The sequence below is a fragment of the Corylus avellana genome, chromosome ca4 (assembly GCF_901000735.1).
Source record: "Corylus avellana chromosome ca4, CavTom2PMs-1.0".
NCBI lineage: Eukaryota > Viridiplantae > Streptophyta > Magnoliopsida > Fagales > Betulaceae > Corylus > Corylus avellana.
The window spans coordinates 14623161-14636485 of NC_081544.1; the positions used below are offsets into that span (position 1 = coordinate 14623161).

The 13325-nt window shown below is 32.2% G+C and overlaps 3 protein-coding genes across 3 annotated transcripts; all 3 read left to right on the forward strand.

The window, feature by feature from the left end:
* The first annotated feature begins 1850 nt into the window (after positions 1 to 1850).
* LOC132178102 (uncharacterized) lies at positions 1851 to 2903 on the forward strand. The gene is made up of 2 exons (XM_059590558.1): positions 1851 to 2015; positions 2289 to 2903. Exons 1-2 carry the CDS (start codon positions 1851 to 1853, stop codon positions 2901 to 2903), a joined length of 780 nt encoding a protein of 259 aa, XP_059446541.1.
* A 216-nt stretch (positions 2904 to 3119) lies between these two features.
* LOC132178103 (uncharacterized) lies at positions 3120 to 4450 on the forward strand. The gene is made up of 3 exons (XM_059590559.1): positions 3120 to 3894; positions 3981 to 4091; positions 4218 to 4450. Exons 1-3 carry the CDS (start codon positions 3120 to 3122, stop codon positions 4448 to 4450), a joined length of 1119 nt encoding a protein of 372 aa, XP_059446542.1.
* A 7167-nt stretch (positions 4451 to 11617) lies between these two features.
* LOC132178104 (lon protease homolog 2, peroxisomal-like) lies at positions 11618 to 13063 on the forward strand. Its single transcript, XM_059590560.1, has 4 exons — positions 11618 to 11835; positions 12416 to 12531; positions 12623 to 12731; positions 12862 to 13063. The coding sequence occupies exons 1-4, from the start codon at positions 11729 to 11731 to the stop codon at positions 13061 to 13063; spliced, it is 534 nt and encodes a 177-aa protein (XP_059446543.1). The 5' UTR covers positions 11618 to 11728.
* The last annotated feature ends 262 nt before the right edge of the window (positions 13064 to 13325 follow it).

Sequence of the window (13325 nt, forward strand, 5' to 3'; positions counted from 1 at the left end):
TTAGTTAAATCAATTTGGATGACTGAGTCCTAGGTTTAATAAAAGTAACAAAAGAAATCCACGCCAGGTTCTTAGGTTAATCAACATGGGGAACCGGGAGTAGACATCCATACCCTAGGCCTCATGTGTTTGTCGATTTCCACAAATTCATGCTTTCTTAAAGAACAATTTAGTAGACACCCATGCTAAGTGCATGTTTAGGATTGCGATTTACAGCACCAAAAGGGCTTTTAGGTTCCAAAAAGCACTTTCAAGAAAAAAATTGGTCGTTTGGGTTTCTTTTAATAAAGAGCTTTTCGTCCTCCCAAACGTTAAACCGAGCGTTTAGCCACAAGCTCCAATTTGGGGCTTTTTGACCAAACGCACTTTAAATGGAAAAGGCGCGCCGCAGTTTTTGTTTAATGAAAATAACATAGTGCCAAAAATATCCAAAATATTTCACATATTTACAACATTACCAATATATATACAAATTTTTTTCATGCATTGCGCCTCCTCCGCGAATTTGAGAGCTGCAAACCCTTCTGTGAATTTGAGAGCTGCTGAGTCCCGTCGCCCATCTTTGAGAGCTACATATTGTGGTATGTCTTATTTTTCTTTTGATTTCTATATACTCTGTTCTTTCGAGGGTCAAAGAGAGAGAGAGACGAAACTTTGACGTTCTTGGCTACAAAAAAACATAACCAAGAGAAAGGTGTTTATATAGAAAGAGAAAAATCATGGTGAGCAGTATAGTTTTTTGAGCAAAGTGACAGAGAGACGAGATTTATGTATTTTGGCTTGTTTTTTGAGTGTATGGTTTTACTGAGTGAGAGATGGAAGAAAATATTGAGGGAGAGAGATATACTTTGAGGAGTAGCAGAGTGAGAGAGACGATCGCTTTATCACTCTGCTGGCTTCTAGATGTTTTTTTTCTTTCTGAACACTCTTTTTTGCATTGTTTCTGATGCTGCCCCTTTTTCTGCATCTTCACGTGCCCCGTTTGAATTATCTCACTGTTTCTTTCTCTCTCACACGTCGCGCTCATCTCAAAGCCTTGCCCTTCTGTCAACATAAAGGAAAAGGACAAGGACGTGGGTCAACATATTTGACAGAGATATTTTGCAATTTTTTTCTCTCTCTCTCACACCACAGACTCAAGCCTTCTTCTTTGCAATTAATTAATTTTTTTTTTAATTTTTATTCTTTTCTGTGAACCACATGGATTTGGCAGAGATATTTTACAATCTCCTTCTCTCTCACACCACCGAGTATGCCTTCTTCTTTGCAATTAATTAATTTTTTTTTTTTTTTTATTTTTTTTAAAGCAAAAACACTCCTGCAACTTCATTTTATATATATAAATATATAATCTCTCTCTCACCACCTTTTTGTCCTTTGCAAATTGCAACACTTACTTCTGAAACGCTTTATATATATATATATATATATATTTTGTAAACCTCTTTCTCTCTCACACACACCACCGAATCAGGCCTTTATCTTTGTAATTATTATTATTATTTTTTTTTTCTAAGCAAAAACAGTCCTGCAAAACTTGATTTCAGCAATTTCATTTTACATATATAATCTCTCTTTTACCACCAACTCATGTTTTTGTCCTTTGCAACACTTGATTCTGAAACATACTCAATATATATATTGAACATGTTTTTTTTTTTTTCTTTCTAAAACTTGATTCCATTATTTTTTGATATTGCCCTTTTGTTTGATGGACATGCATATTACTTATGTAAATATAATTTTTTTTCATTCTATCAATTGATCAATTTAAACAAATTTTTAATTGTTAATAGTGTTTAACACACTTTTTATTTATAATTTTATCAGATTATTTACTGTGCGACAAAATGAGTAAAAAAGGTCAAAGCAACGTTGCTACTACAGTAGATACTCAGATAAAGAAAGTAGTTTGGACTGAAAAAATGCTAGAAGATTATCTTGACATATGTATTACTGAGATTCATGCTGGTAACCGCCCAGGAACACATTTCAATAGGACAGGATGGAAAAATGTGATAGATAAATTTAATGAAAAAACTGGAAAACAATATTGCTATAAACAACTAAAGAACAAGTGAGATAGTTTGAAAAAAGAGTGGAACATTTGGAAGAGATTGATAGGGAAGGAAACTGGCCTTGGATGGAATCCGGTGAAAAAGACAATTGATGCACCCGATGATTGGTGGGAAAAAAAATTACATGTATTATATTTGTACTTGTTTGTTTTTTGTTTAAATGATTTGCACAAATGTTTATTATTGATTTTTACATATACCTAAATACAGGAAGTTCCAGAAGCAACCAAGTTTCGCACGACAGGTTTGGCTTATGCTATGAAGGTGGAGATATTGTTTAGAGATATAACTGCCACTGGGGAGGGATCTTGGGCACCATCCATAGGGTTGGTTCCTAATGATATTGGATCCATAGATAGTACAGAAGTAATGCTTAATGAAGATGACAATGTTGTAGAAGGTTTAGATGTTTTGGATGATGAACCAAATCTCAATACACATGGCATTGATGATATTCCTGCTGATTTAGATACGCGGGATAAAGGAAATAAGAAGTTTGGTCTTGCGGTTCAATGTAAGAAAAGAAATAAAGGAGTTCAAATTGTTAGTGAACATTTGAGTCGTATTTGTGATGTAATAGAAAGTAAGAATACAGTGACATCCAAGAGCTACGATAAGCCTGGATGTAATATTGAAGAGGTAATGGATGTTGTTCGGGGGATTGCTGAAAGAGAAAATGACATTGATATCCTTAAGTTTGCAACAGATGTATTCCTTAAGAGATCACATAAAGAGATGTTTGTGACTATTAAAGAGCCATGGTTGCAGATTGACTTTATCAAGCGAATGAGAAATAGAGAAATTAACCGTCGTAGCATGGATTAATGTTGTTATTTTTTAAAGTTGTTTTGTTATGAACTATTTGAGAAGCTATAAGGATTTGTTTGAGTGTTATTTTTTATTTTTTGATGTGTTGATTTGTGTACTAAGATGAGTATATTATAATATTTCATAACTATGCTTGGATGATGTTTTTCTTATTTTTATGGGTGCTTATATATTTATTTTGTATTTATTTCTTTATTTGTTTTCCTTACAGACATGGATAATAGTGATTATAGCACTCAAGATGATACAAGTGATAGTGATTATGGTGAAGAGGAAAATGAAAATGAAAATGATGTTTTTATTCTAGCAGCTGCAGCAGTAGAATTTGTTGAGAACTATTATATGCCATATATTGCAAAGGAATCTTGTAGGACCTCTTCTCAAACAGGTTATAAATGGGTTATGGAAATTGTACAAGGTAATCCTGATAGGTGCAAACAAAATTTCAGAATGGAAATACACGTATTCCTTTACTTGTGTAAAGAGTTGAAGGAAAAATATCATTTAAGAGATACTAGGAAATTAACTGTTGAAGAGTTGGTAGCTATGTTTTTGATTACTTTAGGCCATGGGTTTGGAAATAGGATAGTGCAAGAAAGGTTTCAACATTCAGGAGAAACAGTTAGTAGACATTTTTCTCATGTTTTAATGGCTGTTTCAAGAATGGCGGTTGACATTATTAATCCTATTGATAGGGAGTTTATGGATGTTCCAAGAAAAATTCGTGATGATGAGCGGTATTGGCCATACTTCAAAGATTGTATTGGAGCCATTGATGGAACTCATGTGCCAGTTAAAATTTCTCCATCAAACCAAATACCATATATTGGTCGAAAAGGGACTCCTACTCAGAATGTTATGGCTGTTTGTGATTTTCGTATATGTTTCACCTTTGTTTGGGCTGGATGGGAAGGTACTGCACATGATACACGCATTTTTTTGGAAGCTATTCGAAAGGAAGAATTGCGATTTCCACACCCACCTAGAGGTTTGTATTTAATAAAAATAACAATTATGAATTATACATGAACAAAAAAAAAAAAATTATGATTGTTATTTGTATATTTTTTGTAGGAAAGTATTACTTGGTAGACGCAGGATATCCTCATATGAAGGGATACATGGGACCATACAAAGGAGAGCGATATCATCTACCAGACTTTCGTCGTGGAAGCCAACCGAGGGGTATGCATGAAATTTTTAATCATGCACATTCATCACTTAGATGCACTATTGAAAGAACATTTGGAGTTTGGAAAAATAAGTGGAAGTTATTGCATTGTATGCCAAGTTTTCCTTATGATAAACAAGTGAAAATCGTGGTGACGTCTATGGCTCTTCATAACTTCATTAGGAAGCATGCAATAAAGGATGCTGAGTTCCAACCATATGATGATGATGATGATGATGATTTACTACCTACTGACAGTATAGGCGATGGCGAAGCACAAGATGAGTCAAGCATACAACAATCAAATACATCATATGAAAATTCTATGAACATTGAGCGTGATCATATTGCTAATCTACTTATAACTCGTTAATTTTATTTTTATAAACTACTTAAAATGTTGTAAGGATTTCCTTGAATGTTTTTCTTTTTTATGTGTTAAATACTTTTAAGTATTGTGGTGTTAAAAAGTGTGTTAAATAATTTGAAGTGTTAAATAATTTAAATAATTTTTTTTTTTTTTAAAAAAAAGAATATGTTGACGTTTTGTTACATAAACCATTACAAAATAATTTTTACTTGTGAAATCTAACATTAACCATTTTTATATAAAAAGGTTGGTATAAAATGGAAAAAAAAAAAAATCATTACCAACCTTAGGCCTTTATTGAAAAACATGTAATGATTTTACATAAAATGACATATATTTGGTGTCACATAATGATTTTTTTTTTCGGCCTATATTAAAAAAAAAAAAAAAATCATTACATGTCTTTTATTGTCATTTTTTCAACTAAAAGCACTTTTTTTTTTTTTTTTTTGTTACCAAACATCAATAACATCAAAAAAGCACTTAAGACATGCGGTTACCAAACATGTAAACAGCTTTTCAGTAATAGCACTTTTGACAAAAGCTCACAGGCAAAAGCTCCATATTCAAAAGCTCTATTTTCCACCGCAATCTCAAACAGGCTCTAAGAATTACTCAAAATGCTATATTTTGCTCTTATGGACTTTAATATATTTATAATACAAATAACCATATTTACAGAAAAATTAGTTGGCAGAATGAATAAAAGGAAAGTAATCCAACATCAATGGTAAGTATTTTATAAAGGAAAATGTCTCAACCCTAATATTGAAAGTTCTGTACTCTTAACAGTTTTACGCCACCCCATTTTTTTGGTGTTTTATATAAACTATGTATCTAAGAAAATGAATCACATGTTTATATAAGAGCAGTAGATAAATCATTACAATTTTTTATAAGTGAAACTTCCTTTCGTTATTGTTATCGTTACAGATAGAATACTCTCAACAGCTTCTCTTTGATTTTTTTTTTTTAAATTTAAGAAATAAAACTATTTTTTGCTTCCTTATCCAAATACACTAAACAAAAGTTTTCCTTATTTTTTCTTGTACTATTCAAATATTAATTCTTTGCAAAATGCAAGTTCCCTAAGTACCTTGACATTTTTTGGTGTTAAAATAGAATTTCAACACAATCCCTAATAAAAAGCAAATTAAGAGAGGAGAAAATAAAAAGAAATATTTTGTGTTAAAATAATGGATAATAAAGTTAGAGTGTTACACAATATATAGGTAGCACTGTAGCTTACATAATGTTTAAGGAAAGCATATGATATCCGCTGCATGTGACTATTTGAATTTTTTTTTTTCTATATTTAAAGATGGAAAAATACTAAAAAAAAAAAAAAAAAAAGGGCCTGCTGAGAATGCTATTATTGCTTCGGCCAAACAGTATATCACCATTTTATTTGAGATATTGCATGTTCCAATAGTTTTACACTCACTTATTATACACACGTAGGGCTGTTAAGTGAGCGAAGCGTCTCGCGAGCAAGCTCGGGCTCGACTCGCATAAGCTCAGCTCGTACTCGACTCGAATATTAAATGAAGCGCTTCATAAACGCAAATCCTGGCTCGAATATTAAACGAAGTAAGTTCGGTTCGACTCGGCTAAGCTCGTGAATAGCTCGTATAAGCTTGTGTATATATATATACATAAAAACTAAGTAATACATAATTAATTATAAATCTCATAATTATTAAAACCTTAAAATTGCATTTATATTTAAGCGTTAGAGAATGAAAAATTCTAGACCCTTCGTGATCAAAGAGAGAGAGAACAATCATTAAAAAGACCTCGATTCAATTAGAGCAGACCCAAACGAAAGGAAGAAGAATCAAGCAGAAACTATTGAGAGAGATTGCGAAAGGCATAAACTATTGAAGAATCAAACAGATCCAAACACTATCACTACCTGTCTGGTGAGCGAGAGTGAGAGAGTGAGAAATGAGAGTTCAGGTAGAAGATCCGTTGTGACTAGTGAGGGGGATTGAGAGAGAGACGTTAAAATTTTTTTTTTTTGTAGGGGGCGTTGTCCCACTGCAGTCTGAATGCAACCTGTTAACTTGTCCCACATTGTTAAGAAAACATCAATCTCCAAGTTTGCTTATCTATAAAAGGATGCATATCCTCTCTCTTTGAAACCAAATGCCTAACTGTATTAACTCAGGCTACAAACTCGACTAGCCAGGCTAAGCAAATACTTATATGTAAACTAACTTCTTAAGCCGTTTAAGAGTTAAACAAAAACATTAAATATAAGAGCCAGCTCGCAAGCTGGCTCGGCTCGACTTATTATTAGCTCGAGCTCGATTCTTTTTGGCTCGCCCTTGAGCTCGAACTCGAACTTGAATAAAATTTAAACGAGCCAAGCCTGAACAAGGGAAGCTCGTTCAAGCTCAACTCGTTTACACCCCTACACACACGTCACACCAACTTATATGACACATTTTAAGTAATTTATACTTTCATTTTATTTAAGTGATTGCCATATAGTAAGTCACATAAAATATGTTATTTGGTGTGATACCGTGAGTTGTGATAACCACCTTGCTTGTAGACCTTAGCATACTTTTAAGAAAGGCCTCAGTTTTAGGTACTGAATGTATATTTTACTTTGAGAAATGCGTATATTTTTTTAATTTTTTTTTTCTAAAAGTTTATTCTGTGTTACCATCTCATAAATTGGTGACACATTTTTCATGGAATAATGACATATCATTTGGGAACCAACTTAAAAAAAGAAAGAAAGTGTAACACTTCTCACTTTATTGTAAAAATGAAAAAAAAAAAATAATAATAATAATATAAGCCAAACGGGTTACTCATGGCTATGGGTTAAGCGGTTTAACCCATTTATTGAATGGAGTTAATTCGGGTAGATTCAAATCCAATTGTACAAAATATATCTCGCCAATTTCGCGTCCAATTTGCACGTATATCAAAAATTACTAGCGCTAATAACACTGGCCGAGGACGCGTGTTTGCAGGGCTGGATTAGTATAAAAATGGGCTTTTCTTAAACAGTTTCATCCAAACCCTAAAGACAAGCTTACGCTAAAGACAATTTGGGGGAGGGGGGTGGTTTCTTGGAAGGTTCATGGTTAGGAAAGTGTATGTGGTCGCTTATTGCTTCCAAAAAGGTTTTCTAGGCATCTCACTAGAGTTCTTATGTTTAATCATGTTTGATGTGACGTTGTGTAGCTCCATCTTTTTTAAACAAAATAAAGTGGAAATCAAAGTTCAGTGTGAGCAAATCATGACTTTGATTAAGGAAGCCACTACCCAACTATATCTTTTTCTCTATTAATTCATAAATAAATAAAAATTCGATAATTATTATTTACAAAGTATTTTTTTAGTGTTTAAAGACGGAACACTTCCTTTTATAAATTGAAAAGTTAAACAACAAAGAATGTGATGTAATTTTACAAAGACTCAGAAAGAGGTCAACTTAATTTTTTGAATATAAAAAGAAAAATAAGGCAATCAATCATTACATTATTGTCTATCCAATCTATTGTCGTTTTGTTGACTTTCTCATATAACAAAAAAGGGCCCACGAGCCTATTCTAGTAATCTTGTTTCATAGCCTGTTTTATGTTTACCGACATTGGATAAAAAAATCCACCGCCCGATCCACACTTCACATTTTAAATGATAGATTCATATTAAGAAATAAATAAATATATTTATTAAAAAGGAAGACGATGATACATTGTGGAAATGACAAAAAAATCCACGCAAGGGGAAAGAGAGATAATCTGTATATATATATATATATATAGACAATGGAATGATGTTTTAATCTTATATAAAACAAAGGAGACAAATAGAATAAAAGAGTCATAATTCATTATATTAAATTTTTAAATGTAAATCATATACTTTTTTTTTTTTTTAATAACAATTTTTTTTGTTTTTTTTAACGTATGGCATGTGATTGCTCACTTGGTTAATAGAATTAAAGTTACTTACTTTTTATATAATTTGAATATAGATTCAAATTTTAAATAAGGCACTTTGTCAGTTTTCCATCAAAATTAATGGTGTCATAACTCTTAAGTCACTTGTTTCTCAATTGACACATCAATGTCTATATCAACATCTAATATCAAGACTACATCATTAAGTGTCAACTCATTCATTGAAAAAATAAATAAAGAAAAAAATAAAAAAAAGGGCGAAACTACATGAACAAAAATCATATTTCTTCATCATCATAATTAATCTTTTGGATTTGTAGTATCAAAGGAAAAATCTGTTAACTTTAACATTGATATTAGGTGCCGGCATGAACCATAATATGTCAAATTATTCACACTTGGCAAATGAAAAACGTTAATTTTGACCATAAATGAACTAATTTAAAATTTGGGAAAACTTAAGCACTTTATTATTGAATCAAATGAAAACTCAATGACTAACTATGAATTTTTCCCTTTTAAAGACATAAATGAAATAAGAGGGCTGTTAGGTGTCCTAAAATCCTTCTAAAATGATGTAAAAAACATTATTTTGAAAAAGAGTTAGAAACAAATAAGAGAGAATGAGAATTTTTTAAGAAAAAAAAATGCTTGCTACATCATTTAGAAAGCATTTTAAAAAAAATCCCTTGAAATATCTAACATTATCCAGGAAATTATGATGATAGTTAGGGTCTAAAGAATAATTACCTGTTATATGGGGTGTTTTCTTTTTTTTTTTTTTAAATAAGATTTTTCTTTTGTTATATATATATATATATAGAGGGAATTTGACATGTTTTTGGATTTGGCAAAAGTGAGGGTCGGCAAACAGGAAAGCGATCTCTTATTAGATCGTACCAACTTGTGCGAAAAAAAGACCAGACAAGAAACGTGGGTAATATCATCTGGTTTGTATGGTCGACACTCATCAGCTTGGTCCCGAAAATATAATTACGAAAGTACACCCAATCGAATCCATCGTGTCCTCCCATTCCCTATCCTCATATCCCACGTGGCATTGAATTCAGTTGGCCGACGTGCCGATCCTACTTGCCTGACGTTTGCGTTGTTGACGCAGCCATCCTAATGCGGTACGCAGCAATGACGCGTATCACACACCTTATCCGCAGGATCCGACGGTTCAGAAGTGGCGAGAAAACGACGTCGACAGTCCGATCACGTTTTTCCATTTTTGTTTTGTTTTCCAAATTTCCATTATCTCCCTTGTTATTCTCCGGAGACCTCAATGGCTTCACCACTGTCATGCGACAATAAAGCATGAAAAAAATATTTTCTAATTCCGTCAAAAAAAAAAAAAAAACACATGTTTATTAATTGGTTTCAAAATATCTCTTGCAGGCATGCAATGGCTACCATGCCCCGGCAGTCAAAAAGATCTAATGGCGTCTTTAAGGGTAGTTGAATCGGCTGTGAACCAGCGCCTTATGAAGTGGAAGTCATTAGATTCGAATCCCCCCTCCCTTCTCTTGTGTGAACATATAAAAAAAAAAAAAAAAATCTAATGGCCAAACAAGAATATATATATATTATTTTTAAAATAATAATAAAAAATAATTAATATAATATAAAAAATAAGAATGTTGAAAGTTTAATTTTTTTTTTTAATAAAAATGACAAAAATGGAAATAAAAGCATAGTCAAATAAGCATAAACTCTTTCATCAAATCAATATCGGTTTCTAATAATGCTGCCCCGTTTCATATTGTTTGTTTATTTAGTAAAGCGTGTGATATAAAAAAAAAAAAAAATTAAAAAAAAGTGATTTTAAAATATGTAATTTATAAATATAAGTTATATTTTTATCTTAAAAACTTTGTATTTTAAAAAACGCACCCTTAAATGTAAATTTGTATACATTTGTAAAAGTGCACAATCAAACAAGAAATTTTTTTTTTATTTAAAAATATATCTCTTACCTTTAAAATCGCATAGTCAAACAGGCTTTTAATCGATTTAGATTGTTGTTGAATATTATCTAATTTTAGAAAAACAATTACTCAATGATTTTGATAACTTTCTTCGTATGTCATTTGTTTTATTGGGAAAGTCAATAATTATTATCTATTTGTTTCATTACAGTCAATTTAAGAAGCCTAAACTTATTCGGTCAAAAAAAAAAAAAGAAGCCTAAACTTACAAATTAGATTTGACTGCTATTAAAAATGAGTCTGACTTTCATTTATATTCTAACCCCTCTAAATAAAAAAAATTATGGTTTCATCTTATATTGACATTGTATTTTAGAACTAAATAATCAATAAGACAACTCTTTTAAACTGAATGATTTAGTAAAATAATGGTAAAGGGAAATGATATTTGTTTTTTTTTTTAATCCATTTAAAATGATGCTTCATAATTACCTATATTCTTGCTGATTAATATTACAATTATAATTTTAACAAATAACATTTTTTTTTAAAAAAAAATATTACTTTCATAAGGTTTTTAAAAAAATATTGGGAGAACATTCGTCCCACCCCTAAGGATAGGTTCGCCCCCTGTCTACAACCATTGTAATTATATGTTTAAAAAATTAGTATAACTTAATTATTTTAATAAAGAACACGTCATCATCACCAACACCAACCATACAAGACGTCAAAACATTATCATCAAAAGTGTATAAAGGTGTGAAAAGGTTGACAATTTTTATATCATTTGTGAATTTAACATAAATTTAATATAAAATTAGCTAGGTAAAAAGTCGGTTTAATTATGTATCGTGGCCTATATAATCTTATAACTATATTTTGATATAATTCGAACCCACACGCAATATAAAGACTGAAAATTTTGACACGATATATAAACTCAGATATAAATTCAAAATAAAATTAATGAATTAAAGTTGAAAAATCTGATCCGTTTAATTACATGAATTGAGTTAGAATTGACCATATAATATAAATCCCATATCTCAAAATAACTCAAATTCCATATACAAATATAAATTGATAGACATTTGTTTGATTCTCTTTAAAATAATAAACATCATGGGGCATTTAAGATTTTTTAGGCGAAAATTAGAAATTGAGAATTATCATGGGGGGTTTTGCATGAGGCGAATTAGTAGAGGGGTAGTTCGAAAAACCATAAAACACAAGGGACTTAACCAAAAAATAAATTTGATATAAATACGGGGAAAAAATACAAACGACGTCTTGTTTAGGTTCCACTCCTGACTGAACCAAACCAACCCACACGTGCCCACCTTACCTTTCATCTTCTTCTGCCGGATCTCTTCGGAGAAAAAAAAGAAATTTTTTGTCAGAGTGTGTCCTGAGTTGCAAACATGGCCGAATCGGTGGAGCTACCGAGTCGCCTCGGCATCCTTCCCTTCCGTAACAAGGTCCTCTTACCTGGCGCCATCATTCGAATTCGATGCACTTCGCCCAGCAGGTTCTCTCTCGCTCTCTCTTGTTATTCAAAATTCGACTATGTATTTGTTTTCCTTGAGAATTCAGATTTCTCTGTTGAATTTATTGTTTTTCTTGGAAAGTTTGGAGGCTATGATTGTGGTTTTCGTTTGGTTGCTTAGAAAATTCGGAAAATATGGATTCTTAACATTTCGAGCTTTTCTCTTTGTTGATTGGGAACTTGAGGAAACAGAGACTGCAACTGCGCTAAGCTGAGCTTAATACAACTAATCGGCTTGGAAGTCAACTTCTCATGATATGAGATTTTTAAGTTTTGTAGTTCGTTCTATTTTTCTTCGGTTTTCTCGGAAACCAAACGGACGCTTGTAGTTTTCCTTTTTTATTCGAAACTTAGTCGTTGAGTAATTCTGCGTTTGGTTGCTTGGAAGTGGTTGGAAAAGGAAGGAAAACGTGAAACTTTTATAATAAATTTGTAATTTCAATGACTCAATCCATAATTTGACAAGTTTTGTTGTATTTATCGCATTTGATATGCAACCAAGTGGAGAATATGGGTTTTTATTGCTTAATTTAACACAAGGTATACTTTGGCGTTAATGTAGTGTGAAATTGGTGGAGCAAGAGCTGTGGCAGCGGGAAGAGAAGGGATTAATTGGCATTCTTCCAGTTCGTGATGCTGCCGAGTCGACAACAGCTGTAGGCCCTGTGTTATCTCAAGGTGATCTTTTGACCTATTGACCCTTTGGGTATCTATGAGTTTGCTTTTGTTATCTATGAGTTTGTTTATTTATTTTTTATGGAATTTTTAGGCGTGGGAAGTGATTCCGGAGAGAGGAGCTCAAGAATTCAAGTGGGTACATCTGATTCTCAGAGGCTTGATGTCAAAAATCAACAGGAAATTATTCATTGGCATACAAGGTATGTTTCACAGCAGCATCTATCATGTTCTGTAGTGGATATTGTTTTGCTAGCATTGTTAATGTTGGGTGTTTTCATAAGGCAGAATGTGAACTGTGAAATCATAGTGATTTGTTATCTTATTTCTCAGGGGAGTTGCAGCTCGTGCTTTACATTTGTCAAGAGGAGTGGAAAAACCGAGTGGGAGGGTCACATACATAGTTGTCCTTGAAGGTTTATGCAGATTCAGTGTCCAGGAACTTAGCACTAGAGGAACATATTATACTGCACGAATATCTCCTCTTGAAATGACAAAGGCTGGTAAGTTGTTGGTTACGTTCTCCCCTGTGTAAGTATGTTGATGAAAATATGTACATGGGGGTATTTTATGGTTTATTGGTTGACCCACAAGAGATGAAAGGTTTTAACATCTAGCTGTTGTTTTTTTTTTTTTTTTTTCCCCTGGTTTTAGTAGTGAGTATAGTGTTCGTATGTTAAATCGATGTTCAAAGCTACTTTTAAGACACAAGTAATGTGCAGTTATGTATATCAGTCTTGGTCTGACTAATAATCTGTGTCCGTCTCTCACTCTCTCACACACACATGCACATGGAT

What these genes read in the sequence shown, in the direction of transcription:
- LOC132178103 (XM_059590559.1), top strand. Translation starts at nt 3,120, where the DNA reads ATGGATAATAGTGATTATAGCACTCAAGATGATACAAGTGATAGTGAT. An exon ending in ATTTCCACACCCACCTAGAG is followed by an intron (nt 3,895 to 3,980) that starts GTTTGTATTTAA and finishes TATTTTTTGTAG; the next exon opens with GAAAGTATTACTTGGTAGAC. An exon ending in TCGTGGAAGCCAACCGAGGG is followed by an intron (nt 4,092 to 4,217) that starts GTATGCATGAAA and finishes ATGATAAACAAG; the next exon opens with TGAAAATCGTGGTGACGTCT.
- LOC132178104 (XM_059590560.1), top strand. Translation starts at nt 11,729, where the DNA reads ATGGCCGAATCGGTGGAGCTACCGAGTCGCCTCGGCATCCTTCCCTTC. An exon ending in AGGCCCTGTGTTATCTCAAG is followed by an intron (nt 12,532 to 12,622) that starts GTGATCTTTTGA and finishes TGGAATTTTTAG; the next exon opens with GCGTGGGAAGTGATTCCGGA. An exon ending in ATTATTCATTGGCATACAAG is followed by an intron (nt 12,732 to 12,861) that starts GTATGTTTCACA and finishes CTTATTTCTCAG; the next exon opens with GGGAGTTGCAGCTCGTGCTT.
- LOC132178102 (XM_059590558.1), top strand. Translation starts at nt 1,851, where the DNA reads ATGAGTAAAAAAGGTCAAAGCAACGTTGCTACTACAGTAGATACTCAG. An exon ending in ATAGGACAGGATGGAAAAAT is followed by an intron (nt 2,016 to 2,288) that starts GTGATAGATAAA and finishes ACCTAAATACAG; the next exon opens with GAAGTTCCAGAAGCAACCAA.